The 24,775-nt window shown below is 36.3% G+C and overlaps 1 protein-coding gene across 1 annotated transcript in view; it reads left to right on the top strand.

Moving 5' to 3' along the window:
- The window catches only part of LOC145682276 (ubiquitin-conjugating enzyme E2-17 kDa-like), a 67,019-nt gene that overhangs the window by 19,083 nt on the left and 23,161 nt on the right, over positions 1 to 24,775 (top strand). The window contains exon 4 of the mRNA XM_081753855.1: positions 24,487 to 24,566. Coding sequence (XP_081609981.1) covers positions 24,487 to 24,566 — 80 coding nt within the window. The remainder of the gene's footprint in view (positions 1 to 24,486; positions 24,567 to 24,775) is intronic.

Below are 24,775 nucleotides of genomic sequence, written 5' to 3'. Positions count from 1 at the left end.
GACAAGATGTAATATCGATGTGGAATCGTGGAACTGCTACAAAAGTGGCAACAAACAGTCCAACATAAGGCGCTATACTTGGAAAATGAAAATGAAATGAAATCTTTAAGTTTTACATCCCACGTTATACCGGTTAGGCTAAGGGAGACGGTGATGATGAGAGATGAGTGAAATGGTGGAATGAAGAAAATGGGAGGAAACGGGAGAACCCCGAGAAAACCCACGAGCACGGTGTTTGTCCACCACAAACTCCACACGGCGCGAGCTAGCATCGAACCAGGGACTCCAAGCACCGAAGGTGAACGCTCTACCACTGACCCCCCGCGCTATACTGTGAATGTTAACCTATTTTCATTAGGTGTGTACCAGAACATTGCAAAACTTAAGACTCACTCTTGTATTTGCTGTCGTTTTTGGACTAACGTGCAGTCTAAGAAGACCACAAAGGCTTACATCGAGGAGCATGGTTTGAGAAACACTGACTTAAGGGTCAACAAGCACTTGTTCTAAAAAGCAGCAAATTAATAGCGTATACTTATGAATAGCATTAGATATTAATTTCTCTGTTAATATGGATATTTTTGTAGCTAATCTAAAGGTAACCTGCATGAACTTTCCAGTACCAGAACAGTTAGTGTATACATTATCAAGCAATACTTTCGACATACTAGACACTTGCAAATATCAAACATCAACATTAATAGCCCGAAACTATACATGAAGAAATTAAATGTCAATAGCCAAGGGATTTGTGTTATTATAAATCCAAAAGCTTTTGTCTTCGCGAATTCTGTCAAGGAACTTAAAGTATATAAAACTGTAATTATGCCGTGTTGTGCTATACGGTTGCGAAACATGGTTGCTTATTTTAAGGGAAGGACTCGGCTGAAATTATTTGGAAATAAAATCCTGAGACGCATATTTGGACGGGAATAGAGAATGACGGAAACTTCATAACGATCAACTGTGTAATTTATAGTGTTTACTTAATATTATAAAAGTCATTTAAGTCAAGGAAGCTCAAGTGGGCAGGTTGTGTAGCCAGAATGAAAGAAAGTAGGAACTCTCAAAATTTTAACTGGAAATCCAATCGGAAAAAGACTGAGGAAGCGTATGCATAGATGGCAAGATAATACAAATAGATGGCAAGATAATACAAATAGATGGCAAGATAATACAAATAGATGGCAAGATAATACAAATAGATGGCAAGATAATACAAATAGATGGCAAGATAATACAAAAGAAAGCAATGCAGTGTATCACATTATATTATTTGACGTAAAGTATCTAATTTATATATTGCTTGTTGCAAACTTATGATTTTTTTGAAAGGCATACTATTAGAGTGAGGCCGCGCTAAGAAGAGCTCTGACAACTCTCACGTACAATCTAGCGCAGTTGCCACATTTATCTCCTGTAACAATACAATATAACATGGGGCATTTTTACAGCAAAAATATTACTTAATGTGTTAAAGAAGCAAAAATATTATTCAACATCATGCCTGACGAAAGTATCAGTCAAAAGAAACAAACAAAGTATTGCCTTAAGATTGTTTACAAAATCATAAAGAAAATAATCGTTACTACTAAACACATGTCATATATATATATATATATATATATATATATATATATATATATATATATATGAAAACTACTTACGTAGAGAATGGCTTTCAATTGTAGACAACTTAATGCCGTTTACTGTAGAAATCCTACTTCGTAGTAATTCTTCAATGCCTGTACGTCAGATATTCCGTATGTCTCTGAATTATCACTCATAGTTTCAACATCTGTTGCGTCTTCGTCATTGCTGTTATCACTGTCTTGTAACGAGATCATCAGTTCTTCTAGTGTTTCAAAGTAAACCTTCCTCTTCCTTGGAATTCAAAATTGTTTGCCAAGTATGCTCCACGACATTTTCCACTTTGCTGTAGTAATTTCTTTAATTGCTTCCAGTATTAAATCGCGAACACTTTGCATTTTGAATGCCTTGTTTTCCGCAACATAATCTTTTAATTGTACTCAAATCAACTCAATTGGGTTGTAATAGTAATGACACGGGTGGAACCTGATAACTTTTTGTCCTGTTGGCTAATTCATCGATCTCAAAACATTCTACCGTGTATTTGTAACGTTGAACAATCTGGAGTAATTCAGCTTCGTTCATTGAAGAACAAAGGCCAGGAATTCGTTTTTCTTCAGGCCATTCTGACACCGCTATTTTCCTTGTAGACGTGGTAGGTGCTTTATTTACCTTTCTATTATGAAACGGTGCATTGTCCAAAACAATAATGGAGCGAGGAGGAATATTCGCGAGAAGAGAGACCGAAAACCACGCCTTAAAATTTTCGGTTGTCATTTCCTCGTGGTAGTCCATTGTTTTTCTTGACTGGGAAAAAAGCATGCAGTGTGGAACAAACCCATTTATTAACCCTACATGTAAAAGAATGAGGCGATCGCCTTTTCCTAGAGCCCCACGAATTGAGTTGTCTGTCCTACCCTCAGACGTAGCGTGTCCTGCATTTATCCAGGTTTCATCAACCCACATTATTTCCTCATTTTCCTTAAAAACCGAGCACGATGCGCCGCTACATCTTCCCTCTCAAAAAGAACAGTTCTTTCGGAAATTTTTTTCCAAGTGTAGTCTAAGTTGTGCAAAATTTTCCTCAGACTACTTGTGCCTCCCTTGAACAATCCACTTTCCTTCAAAGACACTAGAATTTTTTTTTTTCTTGTTGGGTAATCTTCCCTTTTATAATAATCATGGATATGACGTGCATGACCTATTTTCCTGCGGTAGGTAAAGTTTCCGTCGGTTCAGCGAGGTCTTTCGAATTCTCCTCTTTTGTGATTCTTTTCACAGTTGCAGGGCTAATGTGTAAAGCTGAAGCTACTCTTTCTGTCACTTTATTCAATAGCAATAAAGGACCGTCGTTGTCACGTTCTTTTTCGAAATATTCCCTAGGATTAAACACAAATTCCTGTGCCTGGCTCGTCAAGGCCCCTTTTCACACTAATTACACATTCAGTCATTGTGTTCATAAACACACGTACAAACGCTAAATTTATACGTTAGTCTACATGAATAATACGAATACAAACTATTTTCAACTGATGAATAAAAATAATAACAATTACACCACAATATTCACATCAATGCATTGAGATGATAGCAGCATTAAAGACCAAAACAATCTGACAACAGAAAAATGTTCACAGTAATTAATAGATATAAATGCGATAACACTGTCCTGTTACCATGGAGACAACATATTGATTTAAAAAAAAAGGTCTTCTACGAAAAGAAACAGAGCTGGATCATGTTTGTTACTTTCCAACTATTCAATTTCTAAATCAGTCCTTATGAAAAGCTCATTATGACGGTCTCTGTAATTATATATATTTTTTCGGATGTCAATAAATTTCCTACAAAGACCATTAGAAATTCTACAAATTTCAGCTTGACATTCCAAATCACGGGTCATTGGCCTTGAACTATAGAAGAGCCATGTACACACTCGCTACCCTAATCGCTTTCAGTTCCACGAATACCTACTCCCTGCGACGACAGAGAGGTGGACCGGTTGTTCAATGTAACCCCGCTTCTGTTTCCGTAGCAATCTTGTCAAGAGGACAGAGTTGTATAAATAAGTTGAAAAAGAAAAAAAACTATTATATTCATTACTATAGCAATAACGTCTGGCCTAGTGGAACTACTTTGTGCTGGAACGTTGAAAAATAAAGTTTTTTTTTTTTTTTAAATCAAGATTGTAAATATTTCAACTTATAATCTGATTCATTCACTGATAAAGTAATTCGATTCCTTCATCGTTCTCTCAATTATTCGCTTTGATTCTTGTTGCTATGACAGTTTGCAACACTGTCGTCAGCTCACACGATGTTGGATGTGTCAGAGCTCAGGTTATGACGGCCTTAGAATAGTAGGGTCATTCCACCGAAAATCGCGCGATGCTGACTTGGTTTCGCATGATCGTTTTTGATAATTTGCACACGTATTGATACATGTTTCGTAAACATAATGATATGATTAGGAATATTGAATTCCATTCCGTATGCACTCGCACTAAGTGAGCTTTATGATGGACAAACACCGTGTGTGTGGGATTTCTCGGGGCTCTCCCATTTTCTTCATTCCACCATTTCATTCATTTCTCATCATCTCCGTCTCCTTTAGCCTAGCCGGCATAACCGTGGGACATAAAACTTAGATTTCATTTTTTTCTATCCCGTATGCTTACGGCGGCCACATTTCCAATATGACGTGTGGCAGATCATGAGAAAATCAGGATCCACGTGAAATGCAATATCTCGAGAAAAGAAAAGGAGTGCATACATGAAACAAACACCAGTGGAAAGGTTACGAAGTGACCTTTAATGCGGCACCGAAAACTTTTTACCACCTCAATTTTAAATGTCTCAAATAGTGCCACAAAGCCATAAGTAATTTGGCTGATGCTCACCATTTTTAAGTCCCGAAAATTCTGGGAAGGAGTTAATTTAAAAATGTCCTATATCGATTTCATTTTGTCTCCATACAATGTACAGCTGGACGAAATAGGAGATCGTAGAAATGAATAGTGATAATTTCGTTAGGCATCAAATATAACCACAAACGGAATTTTGCCAATGTTTGTACTTTAATGTCTCTGACTGGGGAAGTGAGAAAATTCCGAAACTTACACTTATTGGTGGCCTTTAATTCATGATGTACTTATGGTTAAAAAAAAAAAAAAAAAAAAAAAAAAAAAAATTGGCGGGGATACAAACTGCAACTTTGGAAAATTAGGTATAAAATGATACCAAGATATAGGACGATACCATATATTTCTTTCAGCTACAACACATACAATACGTGAAAATGGAACTAAATATGACTAGAACAATAAAATACCATGTTGCTAACAAAACATCAAAAAAACATGTTCTAAAGACCACATGTGATAGTCTAATAACGGTGCATTTGTAACAGAAATTTCGTTCCACAATTTTTTTGTAATACGTTACTTCCTTTGGGTGTTATCAGGTCCAACGGTATAAGTATTCGCAAAACATGTGACAACAGTACCCAGGACTTCGCAAATGATGTTCTTGGTCCTGCTGGCTTACAGAAACGAACGTACAAATCATTATTCCCCAGAGTAAATCTTCAACAACTGCCAGCCACCCTGGAGATCATAAACTCACACAACAAAGTCCTGAGTGTGAGAACCAGAACAGCGGAATTCTGTAGGCATTGATGTTACCTGTACGTCTTCGTATTCGCTTGGATTTGATGTTTTGTAACATCGCAGTGTACTTGTGCTAAGTGGCACAAATCTTTGTTGTAACCTAATGTGAGGTATGGGTTTGCATTTAGCAAACCTTCACTCAAGAATAGGAACATTAGCGTGTGCAGCTTCTGTGGATACAAATATGTAGTTGATTCCTATATTTTTTAAATCTTTTTTCCGCAAAAGTCATACAACTCTTGAGGAGTCATGATCTGGTTTGTGAATGTTCTCTTGACACTTCTCCGAGCTCCTCCGTGGCTAAGCGGTTAACGTACGTGCGTTTGGCGTGGGAGGCCCGGGTTCGATTCCCGGCGGTTGCTCATATGGTTCGGATTCCACGTCAGTCAGTAGGTCCACGTCTCATATAGCCTCGCTGTTGAACGGGATGTTAAACTCAAAATCAACTCAACTCTTGACACTTCTCGTACTAGAGCTTTTCCATTTCAACTGTGCCCTTGCTGGCGCTGCTGTCAATGTGTGTTTTCCCGTACCTCACCCAAAAGAGGAGGGACAAGTTTCTATGGCCAAGATTCTTCAATAGTTGAATGCATACAGGGTTGCCATTCCGACGACTGAATGACAAATTGGCAACACAGCAGAGGTCATTCACTTCTTCCGAGGGCACAGGTGAAACAGACAGGCTCTACCTACATCGGCGCACGGGGCTTTGCCGAGAAAAAGAAAAAAAAGATTGTGATGAACGATGCCAAAACCTGCTTCAGATAGTTTGAGTTGCATCTGAAATGTATACACAACAATAATGTATGATCTAAATCAGCGTTTCCCAACCGGTGTGCCGTGAATGGGCCGCTGGTGTGCCGCGAGGAAATCAAAACAAAATTATTAATTCTATAGCAATCAAATTGCAAAACGTAGGGGAAAATGTATATTTGTACGGTGTTGCACATTACTATGAACCTCTACTACGAATCTACAATTTTAAGTTTCATACCGTGTTACTGTTCTGTACATTTCTAATGTTGAAAAAAGTATTTGTTATTGTTATGACCATTATTGCTTCTTTATTGTTGCAGACTATTTCGTAACTTGAAAATTTAGAATATCATTCAATCCTTTCGACAAGTTACCTACATTTGTGTTTTAAAAGTAAGAGAGATTTGTTTGTTCGTTCGTTATTTAGTGATCTTCCTTCTTAGTAAAAAGTTGGATACAGTTTTCGAAAAAGGAAGCGTATTTTTAATAACCTGAGTCCAACATTTCATTGCAGTTGTTTTCTGTTTTTAACTTAGAATGAAAAATAAGCATAGTGATTTACCACGGGGAAAACCCAGTGATCGAGCTTTCTTCTCTGTGCGAAGGAGATCAGTAATCAAAGAAAAAAAAAAACACCAGTGTGTTTTATATTTACAAATAATAATATCTATAAGTGTGCCGCAAGTTGAAAAAGGTTGGGAAACGCTGATCTAAATGAATACTTATAATACACAATGTAACTGAATAACGTACTGTACCATGTAACATAATGATATACAAAAGAATGTACAGTGGCTTGAGAATTTCCCAATAATAGTTTCGTATCTCATCTTGAACGTGTAATTTTCTGCAAGATCAGCCAATACTATGCAGTCAGTATCTCCGAGATCGGCTTTACATTCCTTTAAATACGCAAACTGTGTTTTTCATATATACTGATACTGTTTGAGGGCTAACAATTTCTGTATAGGACTCAATTAATTCACTGCAACTTAGAATAAACGTTGTTAAGGTGATACGTACTCGAAGTTGAATCTCGGTTTTTCTTATTTTTAATTGTAAAAGCTGTTGGTCAGCCTCATTTAATTGTCTCATTCGAGGTAAACATCTATTCACTTTCCCATATGTAGTCTTATGACAGTCCTTTTGAAGACACTTTCCGAAAGAGGACTCTAATGATCTAATTTTCATCTAATGATCTAACATGCCCAATATCCAACACAGAATTGTTCATCATAGAGCACAGCAGCGAACTGAGTTCTTACTGTATATTGACATCATTTTATACGTAACTTTCCAACGTTTCAGTTTGTATACCTGCCAACTGAAAGCCTTTTTTTGTTTGTTTGTTTGTTTGTTTGTTTAAACCATAAAATACATCATTAATTAAAGACCATTGAGCGTATTTTATTTGCAAGATACATATAAAATTCAAGTCTATTTTATGATGGGCAGCTACACTCTTCCTGTTACGCCTAGAGTTAAGGAAAAAGGGAACAAATCATATTTTTATTTGCAGACAACGAAACATACTTGTGGGCAGCGCTTTCGCCATTACTGCTCTAAATAATTTCGGTAGCTCCTGCTGTCTTCTTCAGCAGAGTTGGGTAAGCTACTGGAAAACCAATATCATCTTGCATTTTAGCATGTGCATAGCTGAAGAATGAAGTCAAAACCCAGAACGAAAACTTAGAAGTATATGCTTATGGATGACATAGGATACATGTTGAATATAATGAGTAAAATATTCTTACCTGTTTTCTTCCGCAAGTCTGTTGTAACAGATTTAAGTACTACTGAAGAAAACCTCAGCACACGTTGAAAATTTAAGAAAGATTGTGCTACGTCAGAGTTTCTCAAAGAAAATGAGTTTTTGTTTCAAGTTCTTTACACAGATTAGCTTCTCAATTCAAATCAAATATTTGAAGTTTAACGTCCCACAGTTATGTTCTGCAATGGACAATTAATGAAAATGAATTATAATACACTGAAGAAATGAGAGTGTATGTGGGAAAAAAAAAAAAAAAAAGGAAAATCCATCGACATGTCCACTACAGAATCACTTAGCCTGGGATCAAGTTGTTTAAATCTAATGTTTTCTTTTTCAATAGAACCTACGATTTAAATCAAATTTATCGTGCTTAAAACAAATAAAATGCGAAGTTTCTGACCATTCTGGGACACTAATCGAATGTAATTCTGAAACTCGCATCGTAATTCGTATGATGGTAGGATCTTAATAAGTTTAAAGAAAATATTTAGTTTTTAAAATTAAGTTAATGGAGCAAGAATTTTGATAATGTACCCTACGTACAAGGACGCCGATTTGGGGGGCCCATTCAGATCCAGAAGGTGTATATATATATATATATATATATATATATATATATATATATATATATGAGGATTTTAAGACAAATTCCATTCAAATTATGCCAAATATTGCATAGTCATAAATACAGTAGGGGGGCCCCACATGAGCTTTGCCCCCCTCCCTCCAAGGATCGGCACCCTTGCCTACGTACACCAAGGTGGGTTAAAAATTATCCACACTTTTATTAGGATTAAAATTTTTTGGGATATTTCTTTAGTGTCATAACATAACTCAGGTTTTGTGTCAATAATATTTTTTTTCTTGCGTCATTCAATAATTTTAATTTGTAGAAAAGAAGCCAAACTTTTTTTTTTTTTTAAAAAAAAAGTTTTCGTAGTGGACATAATGTGCCCTTCCTTGCTTTGATGCAACGTGTTACCATAATGTGCATGAGATTATTTCTAGTTAAACTTGGAAAATTCCGACACTAGGCCTCGATGCGAGTACAGTTGACGCGAAGTGTCGTACACCTAAATGAAAAAGACCTGCTGGTTTCAGAATGATAATATTAAAAGTGGAAACGTTGCGTGCACCAAAGGTTACGCGTTACACTGCACACCAAGGAAGGCTTAAAAAATGTCCACCACAAAAATCATTACTTTCTGTACCAGAAAATGTAATACTTCATGCACAAAATAGAGAAGAATATAGCATTCCATCCTTTGGTGTGCATTGTTACAGATAACCTCTTGGTATACGTAAGGTTAATTATTTCATATTGTACAGGAGACTTTAGGACAAAGCATCGACTCATGTAACATTCAATATTCAGTTTTTAGTTCAGAATTGTATATATCATGGTAATACATATCATAGCACTTTTACCATAACTGAAACGTAAACTGAATCTTTCGAAACGAAGTTTTGGAGCATAGTACCTACCTCAAGCTGGGTTCTTATCATGTTACTTTGATAAAATTTGTATCCTAAGAGGAGGGAATCAAAATTTACCACGTCACGTTCATTCAAATGCGTATCCTAAGAAGTAGAAATCAAAATTTATCATGTCATATTCATTAAAAATGCATACTAAGGAGGGATCAAATCTAACATGTCAGTTCATTAAAATGCGTATGCTAAGAGGGGAAACCAAAATTTATGACACGTTCATTAAAATGCGTATCCTAAGAAGGGGAACCAAAATTTATGTCACGTTCATTAAAATGCGTATCCTAAGAGGACGGAATCAAAATTTATTATATCACATTCATTAAAATGCATGTCCTGAAGGGGATGGAAGGAGCCTAAAATATATATATGTATAAACATTATTAGAAAATTTAGCTCTTAAGAAGAAATTGGAGGGGCAGTTTCTGTGCTATTCTCAAAACAAATTATTAAAAACAATCATTGTTTCTCTTGTCATCACGGGAAAACGGGTGAACGTCATCACGGAATCAAAATTTATGACAAAAGTATATCTTTCACGAGCCCTTAAAGTTAAAGAAATGAAACTCGGTATATAAAATTCTTATTGTAAATACATGGGGATGTGTTCCACGATTTTCTAAAAATTCTGCCTCTAAAGAAGAAACATTTCCGTAATATTTTAATTTCCTTTTTTATATCCATAAAATGGCGAAAGTGTGGACTGTGTTGAACGTTTAAAATAAATTTTTAAACATAACTTATGTTGACTTAAGTGTATCATTAGTTCTGCACTCGGATTCAAATGCATATTCTAAAGAGGGCAGAGTAATAGATTTTTCACAAACAATAACGACAGCACCGTTTGAAAGATTTTTTGAAGATCTTTTTTGAAGAAATTTTTTGAAGATCACAGAAAATCGGGTCAAGTTGAGTTTCTATCTTAGCGTATGGAAAAGAGGATTGAAATAATTGTCATGTATTTGCCATAAATCTATTCATTTTGTGCTAAGAACGGGCATTTCATCTAGTTGTTAATACTGTTAATAGGTAAAAAAAATTGAAACTATATTTGAAAACAAATGCCATTCTTGATTAGAAACACTTTACTACTAAATCTTACATATTAGGTGTTAATTTTGTCATACTCTGTGAAGGTATCTTGAAATCAAGTATTTATATTCCTACACATTTCATGTTGATTATGTAAGTTTATCATGAATAATTTTACAGTTTCTACGTAGAATATTATTAGCCTTACTACAACATGTCTGAGATGTGAAGAAAGAAAGAAAAAAAAAAGGAATGGTTTGTATTGCTGGATGTACAAGTTCAGTTTTGTATATTTTATGCAAGTTACGAAATCTGTAGCGGATATAGGAGGTGTTGTGGATGCAGCAACCGTACACACTAATCTGGAGCACTGTCCTTGATATTAAAGCATGCTTTTGCTGACCTTGGTAGATCTTACTGCAGATATTCACCTTTTTATTTTTCAATTTTATAAATTTACTAACGCGTAATTTATTATTTATTTATTTTGTGATATTTTAAAGAATGAGAAGGAGAGTAAATATTGTAACATTGTACAGAGAGACAGTATTGTTTTTGGTATCTTCTACTTTGTATGTATTCTTCGTAGCTGATATTCTTGTACAGGGTCATCCCATAAGAAATGCCGTATTTTTGCACCATGAGGAAAAGAACGATACGTGGGTAGTCCCAGAAGTACCCGACCTGATGTGTAGATGGCAGTTGTTTGAGAAACATCACTATGGTCAAAGTACCAAACTTATAAAGCTTACGTTTGAAGGTACTACGTTGTTTAGTATTTGTTTGACAGTCATCAATAGTGAACGCTCTCAGTGAATTTGTTAACATGAAAAAAAAAGTCATCGTTATGTAATACAATTCTTTCATTTGAAAATCTCAGTCCAACCAATATCAAAGTCGAGCTATATTATAGTCTGCAAGAGTCTGATCCTTCGTTAGCAACACTAGAATATTGAGTAGCAGAGTTTAAACGAGCTGCAAATACGAATATCACAGTGATTGACCAAATAAGGTGACAACGCCAAATGTGGTGAAGACCGTTCACAAGATGGTATTAAATGACCGTCAGCAGAAAGTGCGCGAGCTAGCAGACATGAGAGTAGTCATTTTAAAAGGTACTATACATCGCATATTGAATTAAATTTTGAACATAAGAAAGCCGTATGCAGATAGATTGCTCTTTATCACTGCTCCTTAACGGCAAAAACTTTTTGGGTTACCTTTATTTTCTCTGCTCTGCTCTGTATAGTACAATACTTCTTCAGAAACACTTGGTGCGTTTTTCGCAATTATTTATTCAGCGTTTTTTTTTTTTTTTTTTTGTTTTGTTTTGTTTCAAAGGGCTTCCTTAGCTAACCTATGATAATGATTGCTTTTAATTTCCATTCACACCTCATATTTTCACTTTCAAGATCAATGTTACGTACGTATCAATTATTTGACTTGTGTTCAAAAATTAGAAATAATGCGGAAAGACGGAGAGAAACAATACGAAATACTTGGTAATAGCAAAATTACTATTGCACGTACAGTTAGAAACAATATTAAGTATAGGTTGGGGCTATTATTTCTTATACGGTACCATCAACCTATACTTAATATTGTTTCTGACCACTGGCGCAAATCTCGGGGGAGGGGAGATTAGGGGGACATGTCTCCTCCGATCTTGGAACTGGGAGGAACTGTCCCCCCAATAATCCGATTTGAAATGTTTTTGGGGAGAAATGTGATTATTTGTGTCCGATTGCCACTAAGGAAAGTGAGATGAAATTGATGTGCCCCCAAAATAAGCCTCAGATGTGCCCGCCTCCCAGTGTTCAAGACAACTCTGCTTCCCTGATCCTCTACAACAGTGGTCGAAGTGAGACGGTATGCGATGATATGCCATACCGTCTCTGGTTTTTCAGTAATGAGAACATACCGCCTCTAGTTTTCCAGTGATCAAAACATACCGTCACTGGAAAGTGGATGCTAATATAGGCTACTTTTAATAAATTCATTTTTATACACAGTAATTGAGGAATAGCTTCGCATGCTATTTCTTATATAGAAATAATTTCTAAGATTCCAACACCGATATTTTTGTTATCTTTAAGTTTCCTAACTTTCGTTTAAAAATGAGGTGTCTACAAAGAAGTTCATCTAGTTTATATGTTGTTTTATATTTTGTTGTGCCATACTCAATTGTTTCTTTCTTATGTGTGTGTGTCCTTTCATGCATATAAATAACATGTTTTGAGGATGGGCGGGTTTAGAGTTTGTCTGCTGTGGGGGGGAGGACCTTCATGGGGTCTGGAATGCCCCTTAGTCGAGTAGGGTGTTCGAAAATTCTCGTGGGAAATTGTTTAAAAAGTGTTAATATAAAAAGTCAGTTTTTGAGCATTTTCGTATATACCTAGATAATTATCTATAATACAACGTAAGGGAATATTTTTAAAAAATTTTTCTCAAACAGTTTGGGGCGGGAACATATTCTCTCCCAGCTCCCTCCACATAAGTGCAGAGAAGCTCTCCCATGGTTTTGAATCATTATGTAAATAGAAATGCAATATTTTTGACAACATACCCTCACTGTATTTCAACATTTAAATAGCCGGTATGTCGAGTCAAAATCGTAATAAAACATACATCTTTGCTTTTTCTCCACTTCGAACACTGCTCCACAGCATTATTTTTCAACTTCCAAAATATTTTGAACTGTATATCACAGCAGTTTTAGTTGTGATATGACGCAGCGAGTGCATTTGCATGACTTCCAGCGAGGTAGGATCATTGAACGGCTGGAGCGAGGCCGAACACAAACGTCTGCATCAGAAGAGCTGAATGTCCCATAAGGAATCATTCCTCGATTGTGGAAGCAGTTTCAGTGAGATGGGATTCAGTACGGGACATCCCTGTCAAACAATGGCTGGCGACAGCAATTCCACCACTACGACAACGGGCATATATTGTATAGACAACTACCTGAATGTGAACTGCATGCGCGAAGACCTGCTATAGTATGTGGCCTACCTGTAACGTAGTGTACCGCATGTTTTTAACTTCCGCATAGACAGGAAGATTGAGGCTGTCTATTATTTACAGGTGAGTCCAGATTCAGTTTACAAGATAACTCTCGCCATATTTTGATAACATAGTATTTGGAACCTGCTACGATTCCTCCAACATTCAAAAACTATTATTATGGGGAAGATGGTGTCATAGTGTGGAGCGAAATTAAATTGGGAAATCGTCGTGACATGTTTGCCCTGGAATAACTCTCCGTGTGTACCTCATCCTCCACCAGCATGTATGTTACATCTTTTCAGGGGGTACAGTACGTCCTGATTTCTGTTTTAAGAATGACCGTGCACGTCCAACCTGCTTTCTTGATTTAAATCCCATAGCGCAGGGCTTTTCAACCTGTAGTACGCGTACCCTGGTGGTACACGAGCCGCTGTTGGTGATGCGACTTACGTCAGTATTAATAATTAACATGCTTTGGTGGTGCGCCAGTAAAAAAGGTTGAGAACCCCTGCCATAGATGATGCGTGGGTTAGCCTTGAACGACGGATTGCAGAACGTCACCTCTCCCCTAGAATTGAATGCGTTATGGGTTGATACAAGACAACCCCAAGTATTGTTGAATGGATACAGCCAGGCATATGAACAGGAATTTATTTCTGGGGCCCAGACTTTTCGGAGGGGGATATAATTTCAATATGAGGATAAATTGTAATAAAATTTGTTAAAGACTCTCTAAAGTTAGGCTCAATTTACAGAAAAGTAAGGTTTCAGGGGGAAGGGTCCGGACCCCAGAATCCACCCCTGTGTACGTCCCTGGATATGGCCAATCCTTGGGGTAATCATGCAGTAAGTTGATATCGTGTCAGCATCTTAAGGAAACGGATGACAAGCCATAGGGACCTTCGTTATTTCTCTCTAATAAGTCTTACCTATTCTAAAACTTCAGTTGGGTAATTTGTGCTTTTTTGTGGATGTCCGTCGACTGCTATGCATTCTGTTGTAACATTATAGCTACTTGTGTTTAATTTTCAGCACAAGTTGGCATATAAGATTTCAAGTTGGCTAGTGATTATCAAAATACTAACTTGAACATACAGAGACTCAGCAGCAACTCTTCTCCCTCAACTGCGTGGGCGCATTCTCCCCGAATTTACCATCGTTCCCAATTAGGGAACACCAATGTTGGTAGTGACAAAAACAGAATATCATACTTTATAGACTAAATTTTATTGCAGGGTTGGCAAAAACCATGGTTTTTATTGAAAAAATAAAAAAATCCTTTTTTTTTTTTTTGGCTTAAACCCGGTTCTTTAGTGCATCAGTATGGTATAACTGAAGTTCGATTGTGCCACTTTCAATGAAAAATAATGCCCCCTCCATCTGCACTCTAAAACTCACTTATCACCCTTGCAGACAGTGATGATTTCAGATCCTCCTGGGCAGATGGATAAACAGTTAAGCAAAATAAACACGTGCTTAAGGCATACGTGAGAGGGACGCCACAGAAATTTTGCGTATTCTGAAATTACCACGGACATATGGGCGCCCCGCTGGCTCACAAAAATGTATTAAATTTCTTAAGGTTTTCTTAACCCTTTTAAAATTCGGCTTTTTAAAGGTAAATTATAGACTTTCAGTCAAGCGGCTACAGCATCATCCCTATTTATCGTAGGATCATGGTTCATACTTTTTTATATATAGTATATATATATACAATAGAACAACCTTTCAAATGTTACCATTCAAATTTCCCTATCATGTCCCTGAGGCGGGAAATTTTGAGAGGAAACGGGATTTTTCTTTTCAAATTTTGAGCCCCTGTGGACCCCCCATGTGTTAACGAAGACCTGAAAAATCACCTGAAAAATAGTGAGGGGTGTACTAAATTTCAAGCTTCTATCTTGAATAGTAAGGGCGGGAAAATATTTATCAATAATCCTCACAATGTCCCAGATTACCACAAAAGACCCTGATCTCAGGTAACAAAAAAAATCCTGAGTCAATCCCTATTTATCATAGGATCATGGTTCGCCCATCATTCTCTTCAGCATAGAACTGACTTTTAGACGGTACCATTCACATGTCTTCATCATGTATCTGAGACGGGAAGATAGGGAAGAAAGGGATTTTTTGGTTAAAATATCCTTTTAAAAAAAACTTTTTGCCCCTCTGGATTCCCCTGTGTTAACACAGAGATCTAAAAAAAAAAATGATAAATACTACTCGGTGGACTGAATGTTTGTACAAAATTTCAATCTTTTAGGTGCAAAAGTAAGTCCGCCAAAAAAAAAAAAACAAAAATAGGTCTAAATTTTTTTTTTTTTTTTAAAGAAAAAGTTATGACCTCATGACCTCCCATGTCTCGACGCAGAAAGGCGTGAAACCATATGTAACGTGTTCTACAATGCCTCTAGACCTGGAAAAGCAAAAAAAGAACCGAAGTAAAAAGCTTCATTGTTTTTTTTTTTTAATCGAATAATGAAGACACTGTAGGACTCCAAAGGGTTAATACAAATAAAAAGAATGCCAAACGTAATATAACTACCAGGGAGATGAGCCCCTAGAAAATTTTCTTCAGGCGCCCATGCATGGACTATGCAGTGCAATGGTGCATCTAAACTAGAATTCGCAAAAGGAACCCCAACATTAATTATATCTATACACCCAATAACAAGAGTACTGGTTAATATTATTTACATTTTGAATCACATATACGTATACAGGCATCACAAGTTTTTAAGGGCAGCAATACACTACGAGATATATCCTAGAATTTATCTTCGGAAAAATGTTACGATTTATCTCTTAGGAAATCCTACCGTTTTGGGCCATACACGTGAGGATTTTTCCTGTCTGACCGAATGACGTTTTTGAATATTATGAAATAGTTCTATTTAATAAAAGTACAAGATTAATGAATTCCGATGCTAACTACACTCACTGTACACCCTACTAATATTAATACCAGGCGCTATATTGTTAAATTGGATACCTCTAAAAGAAAATAATAAGGGTAATGGTGTACTCTTGGGGCACCACATTTTAGAAGATGTATAGGTAAAATTCAATTCTTTGCATGAAAAGACTTATTTATAAAGAACAAATTTCTGCAAGGAATAGAATTAAATACAAAGTAATACACCTAAATTTTACGTTTACAAGTGTATGTTTACTAGTGTAAAATCATCCGTGGTACTAGTGTTTTACCACGGATGAAATAAGTGGCAGGAGTTTAGCAGGAGTCTAGCTATTTTTTCTAAGAAATGTTACAATTTCGGTAGTTTTTATTCGCATTAGTTTAGTTTTGGTTAGTTACGGTTAAGTTACGTTATGTTATGTTAGATTATATTAGTATAGAGATATATAATTTCGCTTCTTTCTATTAATATTAGGTTAGTTTAGTTTCATTAGGTTATGGTGTGTTAGGTCTAAGTACTTGCATCCTCCATTTCTTCTGTAAATTTTGTATTTTTTACATTCTCCTAGACCCCTTCAGAAGTGAGACCGGTGATACTATTTTCCACCACCGGTGTATTTCTGAACAGTTTACAGAAACTGTATCTTATGTTTACAAGTGGAGCGCTATTAGCATGGTATCATGACGTGCTATTCAAACTCGTATCATTGCCAAAACCCATTCATTTACACTAGGGGCGGATCCAGGGGGGGAAGAAGAAACTTTCTTATTTTTTATATATAAATAAAACCCATCCCAAAGTTTGGAGCCCTTAAAAGTAGCAGTATGACAACCCACCGCCCCCCCCCCAGAAGTCGGTACTGGATCCGCCCCTGGTTTACACTACCTTCGCTGAAGTGCCTGCTTCGTTCGGACGCAGCATTCGTTAACGCTCCGGCCCTCGCTTCGTCCTGCTCTGACTCAGTTAGATAGCATTCGTGCTTTTCAGTGGCCACCTAGCACAGTTTTGTTTTTTGCACTATAGTTTTTATACTATACATCCGAACGCCGCAAATCGTAAAAAGAAAAATTATAATTTTTCAACAATTATTTCGAGTAGTGCACCAAAAGTAAACCTGCGCGATCAGAAGATTAATAACCGCAAAACAATACCGCATCAGTTGTTTTTCAGTTTCTCTCATAAATCTTAAGAATTTTCTTTTCGAATAATAGAGCTTGTTCTAAACAACAGAAATCTCATAGGATCGTTCAGAACACAGGAAATGACATGCGACCTGATGCCATACACGTTGAGATTTTCACTAGGACAGATCGTAAGAGATTTCCTAGGATCTATCCTATAGTGTATAGCCGGCCTAAGGAACCTTAAGCCGGCCCTGCCTAGAGGGACTTTCAATGTAGAGAGGCTCAGAGTAGTATTATGGAAGTGCAATCTGAGATATCCGCAGAGTGGGAATTTCACAGTTTCGGGGGCATATCTCTGGATCACTCGTGAAATAATCACTGCTTGCAAACAGCTTCATTGTCAGTCTGCAACAGTGGGAGAGATGGTGAATGTTCCTTTTTCTACTTCATAACGTCGGTGATGATGTTCGGTCGATCATACTTTTAGGATGTGTGGGCCTTTTTTTTTTTTAACCCTGTGCTGTACCTCCTGAACTGACCACTCCAAAAGTAATGGGGCGTTTACACTTAGTCGATTTAGTCGCACGACTAAATCGATTCGCTGCATTTGCAACTAAATCGAAGCAACTAGGCCGAATCAGATTGATGGATGTGTTCAATTATTTCAACCACAGAAAATAGAACGTCTTTTAATTCAGTTGCCAGTCGATTAGTCGCCTTCGATCAACAAGCGATTAAGTTGAAGTCCCGTTTACACGGTCGATTAAGTTGAAAGTGACATCAATTCAACTGAATCGAAAGCAAATCGACTAAGTGTAAACGCCCCATAACGTACTGTAATTTCAAATATACTTATCAAGGTTGAAAGTGCTATAGGCCCTAGTTGGTGATGATGAGCTTTAATAATTACATGGAAATCAAAATAATATTATAATCAGTAATGCAGAAACGTCATTTCAGAGCTTACTTTTGTCGGGGGACGTCCCTATATCAAGCTTTATTGATTAAAAGTTATATATTAAACTCAGGGGGGTGGCGGTTGCCCCATCCGAAGTTCTAAATAACCATTTGCAATAAATTTATAGTGTAATATGTATTTGCAATAAATTTATAGAGGGAGAGGAAGACAAAAAATGCCGTCTCTAAGCTCCAGCCTACTTAACCAATAGTGTCATTTCAATTTTTACTTGGTAGCAGGAAATTTTCATTTTCATTACTATATTATTATTAAAATGCATTCATATTTCAAACTCGGGGATCTCCCTTGAAGGTCCAACTGACGCCACTGATACTCAGCTTATATTGGCGTTAATCCGGTTCTGACCATAGCTTGTTCATATATAAACTGTCTTTTGTAATTTTGCCATTTGGAATCTTTGTTAAAATTAATTTTGCTTAATTAGTGTTTAATTCTTTAAAAAGAATCTTAATGCTTATTCGGGTATAGAAATATCCGTATGAGACAGAGGAAATATCTATTCTAGAATCAACCATTAACAAGCACTAATTAATTGTTTTTAGTTTTCCTAAAAATTTACTCCTTGATCTTGACACTGCCCGAGTGGTGAAATATCCCTGACAAGGAGAAATTTCCCTGTACATTCAATCACACTGTTGCAAAGAACAATGGGAAATGGTGAATGACGTCATAGGAATAAGATATCCCGTATGTAAACGTCAGTTCGTGATTGAGTAGGGCAGAAAGAGAAAACCATAGAAAATGTTCTTGCATACATTTAGTTGACGCCTTATTAAAAAATTGAAATGTATTATAGTTAGACTAATTATCGAGAATTATAAAGACATTGTAGTTCATCCGAAAGTGTTAGTTTTTGTGCGTTTCGTAGGCGGAATGTCTACTCCAGCAAGACGACGACTTATGAGGGACTTCAAAAGGTGAGTGTACAAGTCGACATCAATAGCACCAGTGAAGGTTCTAGAATTCGTCTGTGTAGTATGGTTAATTTTAGCCCCAAACTTTGTATTTACAGAGGAGTAATACGAAAATATTTTGTGTGTGTAAATAGTGAGTATGTGCAAAATAAGATAGCTCAGAACGTATGTTAAAAATGATAAAAGAACATCGCAAGTTATTGATTAGGCACGCTCTTGTGTATTTTACGGTACATTGCAATCGTTGCATATTTCGCGTAAATGATTTGTATATTAATTTATGAGAATAATTATTTTAATTTTGAGTACGAAGTATTTAAAAAGTAGAGAATTACGTATGTTATAAGTGTCAATTAACTAACGCAAAATCGGGATAGTTTTGGAACTGGGGGGCCAATACAAAGTTAACCTAGGTTCCCGTAGTAGTTGTCTGCGTGCACTTTTACGAGATGTCGTCAAGTTGAAAGTTTTTTCACATCACTTTTCTTGCTTTCAGTGCTAGTTTGGGCCTTTATTACGACGTTTGGCGCAGCAGGCTTTTCAAAATTTTATCCATAATTTGAATGTATAAATCGGAGTTCTAATGTGTTCTCTTTGCAATGTAGTGCAAAGCCTGATTTATTTGATTCTAACAGCTGATTGTTTCTATCAGCTGTAGTTTCTTCCGGTGGCATTTAGTATCTCTTCTAACTTTTTAATTTGCTTATTTTATGTCGAGAACAGAACCTAGCCAAGCCCTGCGGGACTTTTAACCCGTTCCTACTACTCAAATTTGGTTACGTTACGTTTGGATATCAATCGTTTTCTCTGAGTAACAAATTCATAGATATCGTCCAACCAAATTGAAGCAACTTTCAGTTTAGCAGAAGGGGTCCAGCAATTGTTTCTAAAAAAAAAAAAAAAAAATCGCATTTGGAATTAAGGCAGATGCCACACCAGGACGTCTAAATCAAGTAGCAGCCAAGGTAATAGTATACATGAGAATCCCCTGATCTGCATTTCTTCTGTGTTCTATTACCACTTCTACATGAAATACCATAAATTTTCTACGTAGTACAATAGTAAGAAGTATCCATGTGCACAAGACATGCGATATGCGTTAAATTCCCCTCCTCCCCACACACAGTCATAGATAAAGTACAAGGGCACTACACATACAGATATATAAAGTACAGGTACGTTCTTTTTTATTTTCGTATCAGTCGATAAGTAAATATAAGTCGCTTTGTTACCCCCTTTGTAAGTTCGTACATACTCAATGAATAATCCCTAAAAGTATGAGCGTCCTTCTCCTTCGGGAACTGATGCAGCTTCATGTATACCATATCCGCAGCCAATATTACACGCGTTATAATTTCGATAATTTCTGTTCACACTAGGTTGGTTTAGTTTGCTACATTACCGTATGTTAGTATGGGGGTCCAGGATAATTTTTCAAAAAGTGATAGAATTTCACTTATTTCTACGAATGTTAGATAAGCTTAGGATAGTTAGGTTAGATTTGGTTACGTTACATTATGTTAGGTCTAAGTACTTGCATCATCCATTTCTCCAGTAAATGTTTTTTCTCTTCTGCTAATCATAACCCTAATCTTCGATTCAAACTATGCACTTTATACGTCTGATGGTTCTTAACTGAGAACTAGTGGGGAAGTAAGTCATTGAGCTTTTTATTACTGGGTTATCTGCAACATTGGAATACAGGATTTGGCTCATGTTTTATTTATTTTACCATCCAATGATTATGGTATGAGGATAAGAGAAGCTGTGAAAACGAACGAAATAGTAGAATGAAGAGAGAGAGGAAACTTGAGAACCCCGTGGAAACGAATGCACACGGTGTTCGCCCACTTCTGATCTTGTAGTGTGCTCTTCAAACGTTTTGCGTCGAGCCGAAATGTTCAGTATACTGTAATTATAGTTTCTTTACACAGTGATACAGTCGTGCAAATATGGTAAAATAAAAACAGATAGGCGATATCAGTTTTCCTTCAAAAGCTCGTAGTTTCATGTATGCGATTTCATTAAAAGATTTCCTTTTAAGCTTCCATGGATGCAGTTTTACAACGGGAACTACCAGCTGTTAACTGTAAATAGTTTCTTCGCGTAAAATAGACTCCTAATGCTTCAGAAACTTGCAATAAAATGGAAGTTTAATTTTCTCAATTTTTTCATAACGCAATTGAAAGTATAGGAGCCTGAGAGAGCAAGGGAAGCTGAATGGTTCAGGGGCGGGTACTAATTGAAGATACTGTGGAAATACATATATGTTTGAATGAAAATATCATATACTTTACTCTTTTATGAAAGTGACGCTCCCATTATTAATGCAATGTGGAAATATGCTAATTTAGGGGTGTTATGCGTGCAGCGTTGAGTAAGTTAGCTACATACTAGTCTGTCTTTGTGAAGTAATGGGTTTTAACTTTTTTGCGTTGGCCTTTTCGAGAGACGAATGAACCAAAGAGAAAGTTCTTAATGCGATTTATTTAGAAATAAGGGATAAGGACAATTATAACGGAATATTCTATATTAGTACTAAATATACAACTAAAATTATTTTCTTGAAGTTCTGAAATTGTAAAATAAGATTCAGTTGTATAAACGGACCAAGCAGAAATATATTTGTGTGTAATACAGAACTTCAGAATTTAAAGAATTCGATACTGTTGAATACAGTTTCCAATTAATGATTTGGCAGTATGAAGCTTAGAGATGTATAATCTCGTAAAAAAAAAGAAAAAAAAAAACCTAACAACCTATTTCTACTTGAAGAGCCGTGTATTGCTGCTCATACCCATAACTGGAATTAATTGAAACAAATGCGAAACTTTTGTTTCTGGTTTTCACTTGAGGCTAAAATTGTCTACTAAATTGTTCTACGTATGGTTCTGGGAATGTAAACTTTTGAAAAGAGGCGAGTGGTCAGGTGTTTTTTATAACAAGTCCGTAGGTATACATTGAAAACTTGATACAGTAAGAAACATTCGATAACAAAAGAAAAACTAATCATATCGTTAAGTGGAACATGTGGATACTGTTTTGAAGGTTCAGTGCCGTGGAAAAGACAAACTGCTACGATATTATATTTTGAAGTAACTCGTAGAAACCTGATGACTTGAGAGCAGGGAAGGAGTTGTCCTAGCTGTGAGTGTTGTTCTGTTAATTGTCTGTCAATGGTTTGCTTTAGGTCTTCGTCTGGGTACTTTCGAAGTTCTCATTAAAACTTAAAACTTCATTGTAGAAGAATTATTTAAGGATATGAATTAACATATGTGTATAGTAGTTTGTAAACCTACTCTTTATTTACTCGTCTGATATTTAATGTATAGTGCAAATGTTTCTGAGACAGATTGCCAGTAAGTTGTGCAGACTGTTGAGGAAGGTATCGTGGAACACCGAAATAGCGTATTAAATATTAGCCGCAGTAAATAAGAGCACGTATGCAAACTATATTGTAGAAGATTGTGTCCTAAGCTCCTCGATGAACATCCTAGGTACCGGTATAAGTGAAACCAGGGACTTAATATTCAGAAAAACTAAGGGAAAGGCACTAATCTCCCTTGCACTCATTCATCGTGTTTATACGAATAAAAAAGGTCTTATACACCGAAGCCAGGGGAATTGTGATGGTGAGCTGTATCATAATTATGAAATGATGAAAGTGGGAGGAAACGAAAGAACTTCGAGAAAACCCACGTACACGACGTTTGTCCAGTACAAAGCCCACTTGACTGGGATCGAAACAAGGACCCCACGTGTCACAGGTGAGCGCTCTACCAATGAGTCAATGCGAGACCGAATTGCAATACATGTAGCAGTGCAAGTCTTTTCTACAGCAACGAGAGAGAAAGCAGAAATTCTTTAAAACAGCATGTAGATATTTTATTTAACGAATGCACAAGTGTATTGTTGTTATTGTGAGACTGCAACAGTGCGAGCAAAATGACAGCAATTGTAAAATGAGAATATAAGGTGAACAAAACGGAAGGGTAAGCTTTATTCGTGACGCCCATAAGTAAAATATGATTTGACGTAACATTTGCTCGCAGGTATCACATACGAGAGTAAATTCGTTTGATTAAGAGCTAGCAATGAATGTATTGAAATCCATGATTGAATAGAACGATTGCAAATAGTTAAGATTTTGTTGATAAATGTTGATTACAGACTTAATTGTTGGTTAAGGAACACACTTTAATAAAGCCTAATCTGTGCGTAAGACGTACGACATGTTTGTTAGGTTGGTGTCCATAAAGAAATAGCTTGTTTTTTCAGAGAGTGCGATATTCACCATAAATTCATATTACCTGGGATTAAAGCAGTGTCCCAGTAGCACCAGGGATGAGCGGTCTCCACTAAGACACCGTCGTATATTATACACAAGGAAAATTCTCGATGTTCTGTACTTATTACATTCAATCATGACGTGAATTACAAGTTGTAAACATACATTTCTTACTTGTCTGATTTCAAATGTTGAAGGCATTAAGAAATAAGAGTTGTTTCGAACGCAGTAGATCGTTCTTACCTCGGCCGTATATTGACCAGAGGACATGGCACAACCAATCGGAAGTTCAGTTCACAATAAAATGGTACTTTGTAACTTTGTAATTGCATACTTTCTTAGGTCTACATACACACCTCCGGCGCCCAAGACCCGGGTTTGGTTCCCGGCAGGAGCTCATGTGATTCGGATTCCATATTAAGCTCTAGGTGTACTTTTCATATAGTCTCGCTGCTGAAAGGGACGCTAAAATCAAAATAAATATTAAAAAAGAACAAAAAACAAAAGAGAAAAAAAAACAGGGGTTACGAAACTGCTGAGGGTAAGGGTGAAGAGAATTGTATTCCTAAAAGAAGTGTTGTGTCCTACAATAATACTTATATTTTTTTACTGATACGAAAAATAAACTATCCGTTAAGAGAAGTTTCTCTATTAAAGTGACGTTGGAAATAACTTATTTCTAGCTAGAATTTTTCCATACTTATAAATGGGAGTTAGTAAAGTTAACAATTTAGGAGAAATTAGTTTCTTCTGTTGACGAATCAGATTTAAAAGGAGTTATTATTCTAAGAATAATATACTTTCATTCTTATAACTAGTACTGGATCGTGTAGCACAAGAATAACAATACTTGAGTTGTATTTTGCATATTACACGTTTTATGCTTTGTTTAGTTGTATGCCTCTATATGGAATGGAATTCTTATTTCTGAAATTTCTATTCAATTTCAGATTACAGGAAGATCCCCAACAGGAGTTAGTGGAGCACCTACAGATAATAATATTATGATTTGGAATGCTGTGATATTTGGGTATGTATATCAGATAGTTATCTTCTTTTTTGAATATATATTAAACTCTTCACAGTTGGTAGAAGTGAAATGTATGACATGGAAGTTTCGTTAACTGTAACAAGAAACATGTATTTTTAACGTAAGCCTGTTAATTTGCAAGAGTTGAGTACAGGTTAATTTTATGAATTACCAAACAAATCGTTAGAGAATAGATAATGTGTGTGATG

Source organism: Thermobia domestica, chromosome 3, assembly GCF_964235325.1.
Source record: "Thermobia domestica chromosome 3, izTheDome1.hap1.1, whole genome shotgun sequence".
NCBI classification, from domain to species: domain Eukaryota; kingdom Metazoa; phylum Arthropoda; class Insecta; order Zygentoma; family Lepismatidae; genus Thermobia; species Thermobia domestica.
Note: the sequence above shows the minus strand (reverse complement) of the source record. Positions and strands in the feature narration are given on the sequence as shown.